This window comes from Oncorhynchus keta, chromosome 13, assembly GCF_023373465.1.
Source record: "Oncorhynchus keta strain PuntledgeMale-10-30-2019 chromosome 13, Oket_V2, whole genome shotgun sequence".
Classification (NCBI taxonomy): Eukaryota; Metazoa; Chordata; class Actinopteri; order Salmoniformes; family Salmonidae; genus Oncorhynchus; species Oncorhynchus keta.
In genome coordinates, this window is record NC_068433.1 from 45,701,821 (window position 1) to 45,714,320 (window position 12,500).

The 12,500-nt window shown below is 50.9% G+C and overlaps 1 protein-coding gene across 1 annotated transcript in view; it reads left to right on the forward strand.

Annotated features, from left to right (window-relative positions):
* Positions 1-12,500, forward strand: part of LOC118381184 (CUGBP Elav-like family member 2) — a 242,069-nt gene that overhangs the window by 186,331 nt on the left and 43,238 nt on the right. Inside the window, exons 5-6 of the mRNA XM_052460291.1 lie at positions 4,267-4,315; positions 6,034-6,168. Coding sequence (XP_052316251.1) covers positions 4,267-4,315; positions 6,034-6,168 — 184 coding nt within the window. The remainder of the gene's footprint in view (positions 1-4,266; positions 4,316-6,033; positions 6,169-12,500) is intronic.

Here is a 12,500-nt window from a genome sequence, read left to right on the forward strand (position 1 = left end):
AACTGTGTGAGAGAGGTAGTGGTGACAAGAGAGGGAACATAGAAGGCAGAGATAATTGTGTGTTAGGGTGAATTATAGATGTCTAGTTGTATTTAATGCTGTCGTGAGTGTGTAGGGAATGGAAATGGCTGGAATGCAGATGGGCATAGAATGTATTTTTGTCTGTAAAAATCATGTTGAAAGTGTGTGTGTGTGTGTGTGTGTGTGTGTGTGTGTGTGTGTGTGTGTGTGTGTGTGTGTGTGTGTGTGTGTGTGTGTGTGTGTGTGTGTGTGTGTGTGTGTGTGTGTGTGTGTGTGACCACAGTTATTGACTCCCCACTATGAGGGCCATCTGTCTGTCTCTGTGTCACTGCCTCTACCTCAACCCCACAGAGGAGAGAGGGATATGTAGACTGAGGGAAAGAGGGATAGAAAAATAGAGAGAGAAGGGGATAGGTAGAAACTAGACGGAAGAGTGGCTACAATGTGTAGTGTTGCTACTATGAGATATGTACAGTTAAGTGTGTGTGTGTGTTGCTGAGGAAACTTGGTGTGTATGATACCAGGGTGTTCAGTGCAGGTACAGTAGCTGAGAGCTTTTCTATTGGCTCACACACAAGTCAGGTGAAAGTGTTATTGAGGTGCTGACTGCTGGCAAAGGCTACACTTCTGCTGGCAGCATGCAGGACTCAGTGGGGGTTTCCACACACACACACACACACACACACACACACACACACACACACACACACACACACACACACACACACACACACACACACACACACACACACGCACGCACACTTTAGACACACACACTTTGTGGCAGCCGGACAAGTTGAACTCTGACCTTTAAAGCCCGGGGGCATTCCTTGCGGGCCGGGGGGTCAGAGGGGTTTGGGGAATGGGGTACATGCTGTAGGTGAGAGGGTGAACGTTAAATGCTGAGGGGTATTAGGTTTCTGGCACGTTGTGTCCTGGAAGGAAATGTTTAGAGGGCAATAGTACTAGAACACAGTAGTGTTGCATAGCGTTGGTTGGGTAGGAAACAGTATGGTAGTGTTAAGGGGATAATACCCTGCTGGAGAGGTAATGTTACCTCCATGTCATCAGCTACTCTGACGGATAGACACCTCGACGTCGCCTCCAGAACGGGCCCTGCATGGCATGCCCCAAATAGCCAACTGGAAATCAGGAAGAGGGGAAAGAGGTGTTTCCAAGTGGACTAGGGTCACAGCCATTAATCTAATTACCAACTACCATACCAGAGGGAAATGTCACCAGTGTAGGCCACATTCTCAATGGCACAGCTTTAGATGTTTGGTTACTGAGAAAGGGGGAAACAAGTGCTTGGGGTGTCATGGTGATTGGATGACGAGTGACCGCAGCAGGTAGCTCCAGGGCTCTCAGTGAAGAACCAGCCGTGTGGGATTGTGGGGTAGTGGTGGAGCTGCATGAACACATCACACCCCGGGTCTGAAGCCTGCATGGCCTTCTGGGTAGACAGATCTGGGAGAAGAAGGATGGCATCTAGACAGAACTTTCTGAGAGAGTGAGAGGCAGAGGCAGGGATAGCCTCTAGCCAGCGCCTGTAGCCTGAGGATGCAGTTAGTTCTGTACTGTAGCCCTCCAACATGTGATCCACTGCACTCTCTCACACTCACAAATCAAATCACATTTATTTAGAAAGCCCTTCTTACATCAGCTGATATCTCAAAGTGCTGTACAGAAACCCAGCCTAAAACCCCAAACAGCAAGCAATGCAGGTGTAGAAGCACGTAGAATGTATGCACACATGACTGTAAGTCGCTTTGGATAAAAGCGTCTGCTAAATGGCATATATATATATATATATATATAAGCACGGTGGCTAGGAAAAACTCCCTAGAAAGGCAAAGACCTAGGAAGAGACCTATAGAGAGGAACCAGGCTATGAGGGGTGGCCAGTCCTCTTCTGGCTGTGCCGGGTGGAGATTATAACAGAACATGGCCAAGATGTTCAAATGTTCATAGATGACCAGCAGGGTCAAATAATAATAATCACAGTGGTTGTAGAGGGTGCAACAGGTCAGCACCTTAGGAGTAAATGTCAGTTGTCTTTTCATAGCCGATCATTCAGAGTATCTTTACCGCTCCTGCTGTCTCCAGAGAGTTGAAAACAGCAGGTCTGGGACAGGTAGCACGTCCGGTGAACAGGTCAGGGTTCCATAGCCGCAGGCAGAACAGTTGAAACTGAAGCAGCAGCATGGCCAGGTGCGCTGGGGACAGCAGGGAGTCTTCGGGCCAGGTAGTCCTGAGGCATGGTCCTAGGGCTCAGGTCCTCCTCCGAGAGAGAGAGAAAGAAAGAGAGAGAGAATTAGAGAGAGCATATTTAAATTCACACAGGACACTGGATAAGACAGAAGAAATACTCCAGATATAACAGACTGAACCTAGCCCCCCGACACATAAACTACTGCAGCAAAAATACTGGAGGCTGAGACAGGAAGGGTCAGGAGACACTGTGGCCCCATCTGACGATACCCCCGGACAGGGCCAAACAGGAAGGATATAACCCCACCACTTTGCCAAAGCACAGCCCCCACACCACAAGAGGGATATCTTCAACCACCAACTTACCATACTGAGACAAGGCCGAGTATAGCCCACGAAGATCTCCGCCATGGCACAACCCAAGGGGGGCGTCAACCCAGACAGGAAGACCACGTCAGCGACTCAACCCACTCAAGTGAACCACCCCTCCTAGGGACGGCATGGAAGAGCACCAGTAAGCCAATGACTCAGCCCCTGTAATTGGGTTAGAGGCAGAGAATCCCAGTGGAGAGAGGGGAACCGGCCAGGCAGAGACAGCAAGGGCGGTTCGTTGCTCCACACACACACAGTCTTGTACAACTAACCTTGTGGGGACCAACATTATTCAGTCCCATTCAAAATCCTCACCCACTCACTCACCCACTCACTCACTCACTCACTCACTCACTCACTCACTCACTCACTCACTCACTCACTCACTCACTCACTCACTCAGGGGGCTATAAACCAAAATGGGCACTATGGGTCCAGGTAGTAAAGTCAGTTGAATTGACACTATTGGTGACACCAGGGTGGTGGATGTAGGAGTGTTGTGGAAAGGAATGGTCAATGTATAAACATATTGTAAAAAGAACGAAAGAGTGAGAGACAGAGAGAAACGGACATATCGAGATGGGGGAGAGAGACAGACAGAGCCAGACAGAGCCAGACAGATGGAGAGAGAGACCGATAGAGAGAGACAGACAGATAGAGACAGCTAGAGCCCAGAAGATGGATCTCTGCTGTGTGTGTGTGTGTGTGTGTGTGTGTGAGGTGGGCAGAGACAGAGTCAGTGTGATTGATACTGGGCTAGATTTAGATCATTGCTGTCACTGGTCTCTCTGCAGATCAAACAGGCACATAATCTCTCATAAAGGAGGGAGAGAGACACAGAGAGATTGTATATAGACATAATATGACATTTGAAAGGTCTTTATTCTTTTGGAACCTTTGTGAGTGTAATGTTTTCTGTATATTTTTCACTTGCTTTGGCAATGTAAACATATGTTTCCCATGCCAATAAAGCCTCTTGAATTGAAATTGAGAGAGAGAGGTGTGGCAGCCATCTTGTCTGTGAAGTGTTTTTACATTTTTTAATTTTACCTTTATTGTACTAGGTAAGTCAGTTAAGAACTAATTCTTATTTTCAATGACAGCCTAGTGGGTTACCTGCCTGTTCAGGGGCAGAACGACAGATTTGTACCTTGTCAGCTCGGGGTTTTGAACTTGCAACCTTCCGGTTACTCGTCCAACGCTCTAACCACTAGGCTACCCTGCCGCCCCAGGCATGCATGTACTCACCTTTTTTTTTAAACACATCAATCAACCAGCTCCATTCAACCTCTCTAAACCTGCAACAAGGGTATGAGGGACACACCTGGATGATGTCTGTCACAGTGTGTGTGTTTCCTAACCAACTTTCTCTTTAGTGTGTGATCTATTGTGACTTTCAGTGGCCAGTTTGTAGTGTGTCGGTGTGCTGTGACCAGTCAGTGTGTGTGTGTTGTGACTGATATGTGTGTCTGATGTGGTGTGTGTGATCTCTGAGTGTGTGCAGTCCTCACTAGGTGTGTGTGTGTGTGTGTGTGTGTGTGTGTGTGTGTGTGTGTGTGTGTGTGTGTGTGTGTGTGTGTGTGTGTGTGTGTGTGTGTGTGTGTGTGTGTGTGTGTGTGTGGGTATAGTATTGTAAAGGTGTGTTTGTCCTGTCTTTTCCAGATGCACCATCCCATTCAGATGAAGCCTGCAGACAGTGAGAAGTCAAACGGTGAGTGATCACACACACTGGGCTGAGTATTACGTGGTGTGTCTGTGTCTGTGGCTCAGTGATCCTGTTTCAGTATGAATTATTAAAGTGTTCTGGGACGGGGTCAGGGAGAGTTTAACTGTTTTGGCCCCACAGTGAACCAGCCTTTCTCCCTGCGTCTCTCTCTCACACTCACACACACAAACACAAACACAAAACACACATACACAATTGGCTCTATTACACATCTGGTTATAAACCCATTTATCCAGCCATAAAGCTTTACTGCATCTGAGAGAAGCCAGACGGGCCACGTCCCAATACTAATGAATAGCCTCTTTTCCTCATCCACTGGACCACTGAAACTATAGAAGGATAGAGAGTAATAACATTGGGACAGACGGGACAGTACTGGCTGAGCTCCACCCAGAGAGAGACAGAGGAGTGTCATAAAGCCACTGACAGCACACAGGCATCACTTAAAGCTTAATAAAGACACTCGTAGCCGCATCTTCTAGACTCGACCCGCTAAGGAAATTACAATGCACTCGAAACCTAGAGATCCATCCATATAAGTCATGATGAGACCTTAATAATGCTTTCCCGCTCCAGACGTCTTCTGTGAGGTTATGAAATAGGACTTGGTAAGATATATCCGTCTCGGTTACGATGATGAGACCTGAGTAAAGCTCCAGCCGGCTGTGGCTGCAGTCATCATCCACCGTAATGGGAGATAGTAAAGTACGGCCATATGAAATGTATTCATCTTTCTAATGATAGTACGTTCCATGGACCTTTATTGGAGTTGCTGTAACCATGACGAATTGTCGTTAAGCGGTTTGTTGCTTTAGTCAACCAAGTGGTGTGTGTGTGTGTGTGCGCGCGCGTGTGTTTGCCTTCGCCGCACTGCTGTATCGATAGCCCGTCTTCACTTTCCGCTTTCTTTCTTCAAATCTGATCTGGAATCAGTAAAACGCTGTTTCTCTGCTTCCCGATACGTCACTAACTCGGACTCAGGTCGGCTAACAGATGTTTAGTCACCGTTTCAGGATGTCTCTGCGGTTTCTCCATATCCTCTTCTCTGTTAATTCATTACAGTGCTGATAGTGAGCGAACGCACACAGCCGCGTTGGAAGCCTTTGAAACAACACTTATCTTCCCTGCGTGTCCCAGTGTTGTTTTTTTAAGCGCACAAACAATTCAAACAGCAAAATAAACAAGTGCTCTATTGATTTCCCAGAGTGCAACAGACCGCTTATCTCTTTCGCCTCCCGGTAAGAGCTGACAGTTTCCTCATTAAAAATGAATAGGATCAGCATTACTCTGAATGGTGAGCAACACGTACACACACTTTCTCTCTCTTGTCTCTTTCCCACGGTCATACACACACAGAGACAAGAAACAGTAAGAGTCTCTGTCTCGCTCACACACACACGCACACGCACACACACAACACACACTGTTACACAGGCCGAGGTATTGCAAGATAAATGGAGCGATTGGGTCAGAGAGAAAGGGATTAAACAGGAGGAGGAGGGGCAGGCAGACAAAAAGAAACACGGAGAGATTGGAGAGGAGGAGATGGAGAGAGAAAAGAATCGAGAGAGAGAGTCACACAGAGACTGGTAATGAGACATTGATCACAGTCTACAGATGAAATGGGGAGACTTTCTCTTTCTCTTTCTTCTCCTTTTATCTGTTTCTCACCCATTTGACCGTCTTCCTCTCTTCCCCTGCAGCGGTGGAGGACAGGAAGCTGTTCATCGGCATGGTGTCGAAGAAGTGCAATGAGAACGACATCCGAGTCATGTTCTCTGCGTTCGGACAGATCGAGGAGTGCCGGATCCTGCGAGGGCCCGACGGTCTCAGCAGAGGTGTGTGTTTCTTGAGCTCCATCCATATACACACTCATCCCAACCCCCTGACCCCCTCCTCCCATACCCGCCATCCTTTTCACCCCTCCCACTTCTTTATATCCACCCTCTATTCAGTTCTGAGCCCCTTATCCCTCCCCTGACAGTTCTGAGCCCCTTATCCCTCCCCTTACAGTTCTGAGCCCCTTATCCCTCCCCTGACAGTTCTGAGCCCCTTATCCCTCCCCTGACAGTTCTGAGCCCCTTATCCCTCCCCTTACAGTTCTGAGCCCCTTATCCCTCCCCTTACAGTTCTGAGCCCCTTATCCCTCCCCTGACAGTCCTGAGCCCCTTATCCCTCCCCTGACAGTTCTGAGCCCCTTATCCCTCCCCTTACAGTTCTGAGCCCCTTATCCCTCCCCTGACAGTTCTGAGCCCCTTATCCCTCCCCTGACAGTTCTGAGCCCCTTATCCCTCCCCTTACAGTTCTGAGCCCCTTATCCCTCCCCTGACAGTTCTGAGCCCCTTATCCCTCCCCTGACAGTTCTGAGCCCCTTATCCCCCCTTACAGTTCTGAGCCCCTTATCCCTCCCCTGACAGTTCTGAGCCCCTTATCCCTCCCCTGACAGTTCTGAGCCCCTTATCCCTCCCCTGACAGTTCTGAGCCCCTTATCCCTCCCCTTACAGTTCTGAGCCCCTTATCCCTCCCCTGACAGTTCTGAGCCCCTTATCCCTCCCCTTACAGTTCTGAGCCCCTTATCCCTCCCCTTACAGTTCTGAGTCCCTTATCCCTCCCCTGACAGTTCTGAGCCCCTTATCCCTCCCCTTACAGTTCTGAGCCCCTTATCCCTCCCCTTACAGTTCTGAGCCCCTTATCCCTCCCCTTACAGTTCTGAGCCCCTTATCCCTCCCCTTACAGTTCTGAGCCCCTTATCCCTCCCCTGACAGTTCTGAGCCCCTTATCCCTCCCCTTACAGTTCTGGGCCCCTTATCCCTCCCCTGACAGTTCTGAGCCCCTTATCCCTCCCCTTACAGTTCTGAGCCCCTTATCCCTCCCCTGAGAGTTCTGAACCCCTTATCCCTCCCCTGACAGTTCTGAGCCCCTTACCCCTCCCCTTACAGTTCTGAGCCCCTTATCCCTCCCCTGACAGTTCCGCGCCCCTTATCCCTCCCCTTACAGTTCTGGGCCCCTTATACCTCCCCTGACAGTTCTGAGCCCCTTATCCCTCCCCTTACAGTTCTGAGCCCCTTATCCCTCCCCTGAGAGTTCTGAACCCCTTATCCCTCCCCTGACAGTTCTGAGCCCCTTACCCCTCCCCTTACAGTTCTGAGCCCCTTATCCCTCCCCTTACAGTTCTGAGCCCCTTATCCCTCCCCTGACAGTTCTGAGCCCCTTATCCCTCCCCTGACAGTTCTGAGCCCCTTATCCCCCCCTGACAGTTCTGAGCCCCTTATCCCTCCCCTGACAGTTCTGAGCCCCTTATCCCTCCCCTGACAGTTCTGAGCCCCTTATCCCTCCCCTGACAGTTCTGAGCCCCTTATCCCTCCCCTTACAGTTCTGAGCCCCTTATCCCTCCCCTTACAGTTCTGAGTCCCTTATCCCTCCCCTGACAGTTCTGAGCCCCTTATCCCTCCCCTTACAGTTCTGAGCCCCTTATCCCTCCTCTTACAGTTCTGAGCCCCTTATCCCTCCCCTTACAGTTCTGAGCCCCTTATCCCTCCCCTGACAGTTCTGAGCCCCTTATCCCTCCCCTTACAGTTCTGGGCCCCTTATCCCTCCCCTGACAGTTCTGAGCCCCTTATCCCTCCCCTTACAGTTCTGAGCCCCTTATCCCTCCCCTGAGAGTTCTGAACCCCTTATCCCTCCCCTGACAGTTCTGAGCCCCTTACCCCTCCCCTTACAGTTCTGAGCCCCTTATCCCTCCCCTGACAGTTCTGAGCCCCTTATCCCTCCCCTGACAGTTCTGAGCCCCTTTACCCCTCCCCTTACAGTTCTGAGCCCCTTATCCCTCCCCTTACAAGTTCTGAGCCCCTTATCCCTCCCCTGACAGTTCTGAGCCCCTTATCCCTCCCCTTACAGTTATGAGCCCCTTATCCCTCCCCTGACAGTTCTGAGCCCCTTATCCCTCCCCTGACAGTTCTGAGCCCCTTATCCCTCCCCTGACAGTTCTGAGCCCCTTATCCCTCCCCTTACAGTTCACCTCTAGGCAGAAGGAGAAAACATGTTCTCCCTCGCTATTGGCCAACCATAGAACTACTACGCAATCAGCAGTGCAGTGTCCCCCTTAGTCAATCTCCTCCCCTGCCTCCCTTCCCCTTCAATCCCCCTGCCTCCCTTTCCCCCTCACCCCCTTCAATCCCGCTGCCTCCCTTTCCCCCTCTCCCCCTTCAATCCCGCTGCCTCCCTTTCCCCCTCACCCCCTTCAATCCCCTGCCTCACTTCCCCTCACCCCTCCAATCCTCCTGCCTCCTCTCCCCCTCACCCCTCCAATTCTCCTGCCTCCTCTCCCCCTCATCCCCTCCAATCCTCCTGCCTTCTCTCCCCCTCACCCCCTCCAATCCCCCTGCCTCCTCTCCCCCTCTAATCCTCCTGCCTCCTCTCACCCCATACAATCCTCCTGCCTCCTCTCCCCCCTCACCCCCTCCAATCCGCCCTCTCACCCCCTCCAATCCCCCTGCCTCCTCTCCCCCTCCCTCTGTGGTTTCTATGTGCTGAGGAGATGAGCCGGGGTCTGCCAAATCAAACTGTCTGTCCTGCCCGGCATCACACGAGGCTGTCACTGTCATTGTCACACAGGTTTATGTGGATGTGTCAGTTTTTGTGTGTTTTTCTGTAGATGTTACCGTTGTTCTTACTGTTACTGTTAACCGTCTCTCATAATCTGAAGGTCTCTTCTTCTTCTCTCCTCAAGGTGCCTCTCGCCACTAGCGGTCTCTAATACTCTACTGTCACACACACTCAGTCCTCCACTGTCCCTTCATCCTCCTCTCTCTCAGTCCTCCTGTCCCTTCATCCTCCTCTCTCTCAGTCCTCCTGTCCCTTCATCCTCCTCTCTCAGTCCTCCTGTGCCTTCATCCTCCTCTCTCTGTCCTCCACTGTCCCTTCATCCTCCTCTCTCTCAGTCATTCTGTGCCTTCATCCTCCTCTCTCTCTGTCCTCCACTGTCCCTTCATCCTCCTCTCTGTCCTCCTGTGCCTTCATCCTCCTCTCTCAGTCCTTCACTGTCCCTTCATCCTCCTCTCTCAGTCCTCCTGTGCCTTCATCCTCCTCTCTCTGTCCTCCACTGTCCCTTCATCCTCCTCTCTCTCAGTCCTTCTGTGCCTTCATCCTCCTCTCTCTCTGTCCTCCACTGTCCCTTCATCCTCCTCTCTCACTGTCCTCCACTGTCCCTTCATCCTCCTCTCTCTCTGTCCTCCACTGTCCCTTCATCCTCCTCTCTCTCTGTCCTCCACTGTCCCTTCATCCTCCCCTCTCTCAGTCCTCCACTGTCCCTTCATCCTCCCCTCTCTCTGTCCTCCACTGTCCCTTCATCCTCCTCTCTCAGTCCTCCTGTGCCTTCATCCTCCTCTCTCTGTCCTCCACTGTCCCTTCATCCTCCTCTCTCTCAGTCCTTCTGTGCCTTCATCCTCCTCTCTCTGTCCTCCACTGTCCCTTCATCATCCTCTCTCTCAGTCCTTCTGTGCCTTCATCCTCCTCTCTCTGTCCTCCACTGTCCCTTCATCCTCCCCTCTCTCAGTCCTCCACTGTCCCTTCATCCTCCTCTCTCTCTGTCCTCCACTGTCCCTTCATCCTCCTCTCTCAGTCCTCCTGTCCCTTCATCCCCCTTCACTGTCCCTTCATCCTCCTCTCTCTCAGTCCTTCTGTGCCTTCATCCTCCTCTCTCACTGTCCTCCACTGTCCCTTCATCCTCCTCTCTCAGTCCTCCTGTCCCTTCATCCTCCTCTCACTGTCCTCCACTGTCCCTTCATCCTCCTCTCTCTCTGTCCTCCACTGTCCCTTCATCCTCCCCTCTCTCAGTCCTCCACTGTCCCTTCATCCTCCCCTCTCTCTGTCCTCCACTGTCCCTTCATCCTCCCCTCTCCTTGTCCTCCACTGTCCCTTCATCCTCCTCTCTCTCAGTCCTCCACTGTCCCTTCATCCTCCTCCCTCTCTGTCCTCCACTGTCCCTTCATCCTCCTCTCTCAGGCCTCCTGTCCCTTCATCCCCCTTCACTGTCCCTTCATCCTCCTCTCTCTCAGTCCTTCTGTGCCTTCATCCTCCTCTCTCACTGTCCTCCACTGTCCCTTCATCCTCCTCTCTCAGTCCTCCACTGTCCCTTCATCCTCCTCTCTCTCAGTCCTCCACTGTCCCTTCATCCTCCTCTCTCTCAGTCCTTCTGTGCCTTCATCCTCCTCTCTCTCTGTCCACCACTGTCCCTTCATCCTCCTCTCTCTCTGTCCTCCACTGTCCCTTCATCCTCCTCTCTCACTGTCCTCCACTGTCCCTTCATCCTCCCCTCTCTCAGTCCTCCACTGTCCCTTCATCCTCCTCTCTCTCAGTCCTTCTGTGCCTTCATCCTCCTCTCTCTCTGTCCTCCACTGTCCCTTCATCCTCCTCTCTCAGTCCTCCTGTCCCTTCATCCCCCTTCACTATCCCATCATCCTCCTCATCTCTCTCTCTCTCTCTCTCTCTCTCTGTTCTGCACTATCCCAGAATTCTATTACACATGATCATCCTATTTTACATCTCTTCCTCACTCCCCCAATCACGTGTCTGTTGTCCTCATGAATATTAGAACCTCAGTCTGTCCCCCTTTACTGCACATAACCTCCACAAACCCCAGGCTTCCTAACAGGCCTGTCAGAGCAGTCTTAGTCCAGCCTGGTCCAGAGCAGTAAATACATGAATCAGAGTGAGGCTGCAGATAAATAGGCCTTCAAGTGGGTCTGCCTGTCCCACCTGGCTCTGCGCGAACACGGAGCTGCTATTAAACCACAGTATCAATCAGAAGCCTGTTCTGTTCCGCCACCCACTATTAATAAAATATGGATCACACCACTGGTGGATCCATGGCTGGGCCTGGGGAGCTACCCTACATTCATGAAAGGACTGTTCTCATTCTCCTCTCCTATCGGAGCCCGCTGCATGACGACAGAATGCGGCCCGCTAGATATTTATAGCGTCGGCTAGGCGGCTAAATCCCATCTTCTTCGCTGGATGGTGAAAAACATACTGGAATGGAAAAGAGAAGCTTTTATCAGGTCATTTTCGGCACTGACCTTAATACATCTATGGTTCAGGTCAACAGGGCTCAGAAAGGGCTCAGAAACTAACAAACGTATTTTGGTGGAGGAAAGCGATAGAATGCCTGTCTTCTAAATGCCTCATTGCTTCTATGGTATAATGGCCAGTAAACAGTATTTCACTGGTGAGTCCACGGGAACTGCCTGGCCTTTTAATGAGAGTTGGTGAAAGACTGAGAGTAGATTAAAAAGACCCAGTCTAGCAGGTCACCTTAACCGGTGGATTCTCTCTGTAGCATAACAACTGGGTCATGTACTCTAAGAGGTTTTTCAAGCTATTTTTAAGATGTTGGCCCGTCTAGAATTACCCCACATTAGTTTCTGAAACTTGCTCAAAGATGACCGACCGTAGCCTTTCTCAACTGATGCCAGATCAGCAAGACCCTGGACAGTCTTCTCACACTTTAACCCCAAGGCAACTTCATCTGCCGCATCTTGCTACAGCACAGACCTGGTTAGGTTTTATGGGTGCTGTTAGGCAGGCCCATAATGAATAGTCTAGACTATCCCTAACCCTCAACCCTGTTCTGGCACAGAGGACGAGACAATCATAAAGGTAGAGGAGGAATCACAGACACTCATCTGTTCTCTCCTTCATTCCCTTTCTTACTCGTCTTCCTCCCCTCTATCCTCTCTCTCTCACACACACACACACACACACACACACACACACACACACACACACACACACACACACACACACACACACACACACCCTCACCCATTCACTCACTCGTACTCTCTCTCTTTCTGTTTCTCTTTCCATCCGTCCACCCCCCACCCCATGCACACAGTTCTGACTAAATGACCTGTCTGCTAGCTAGCTAACTGTATCCTATGCAGTCAGCTAGCTACAAAGTGTGTGTGGAGTGGGTCTGGGGACGGCTGTGCTACTAGTGCTAGCATGGCTCAGTGTGTGTTAGTGTGTTAGCGTGTTAGCTTGGGGGGTGGGGGTGTTGAAGCTCTCCTCCAGTATATTGACACTGCCTCTCTCTGATCACTCCCCAACCAACAGGCCTCAGCCATCGGGAAGCCAACGTTAAGGGTAATACCATTTCATTTAATACTAG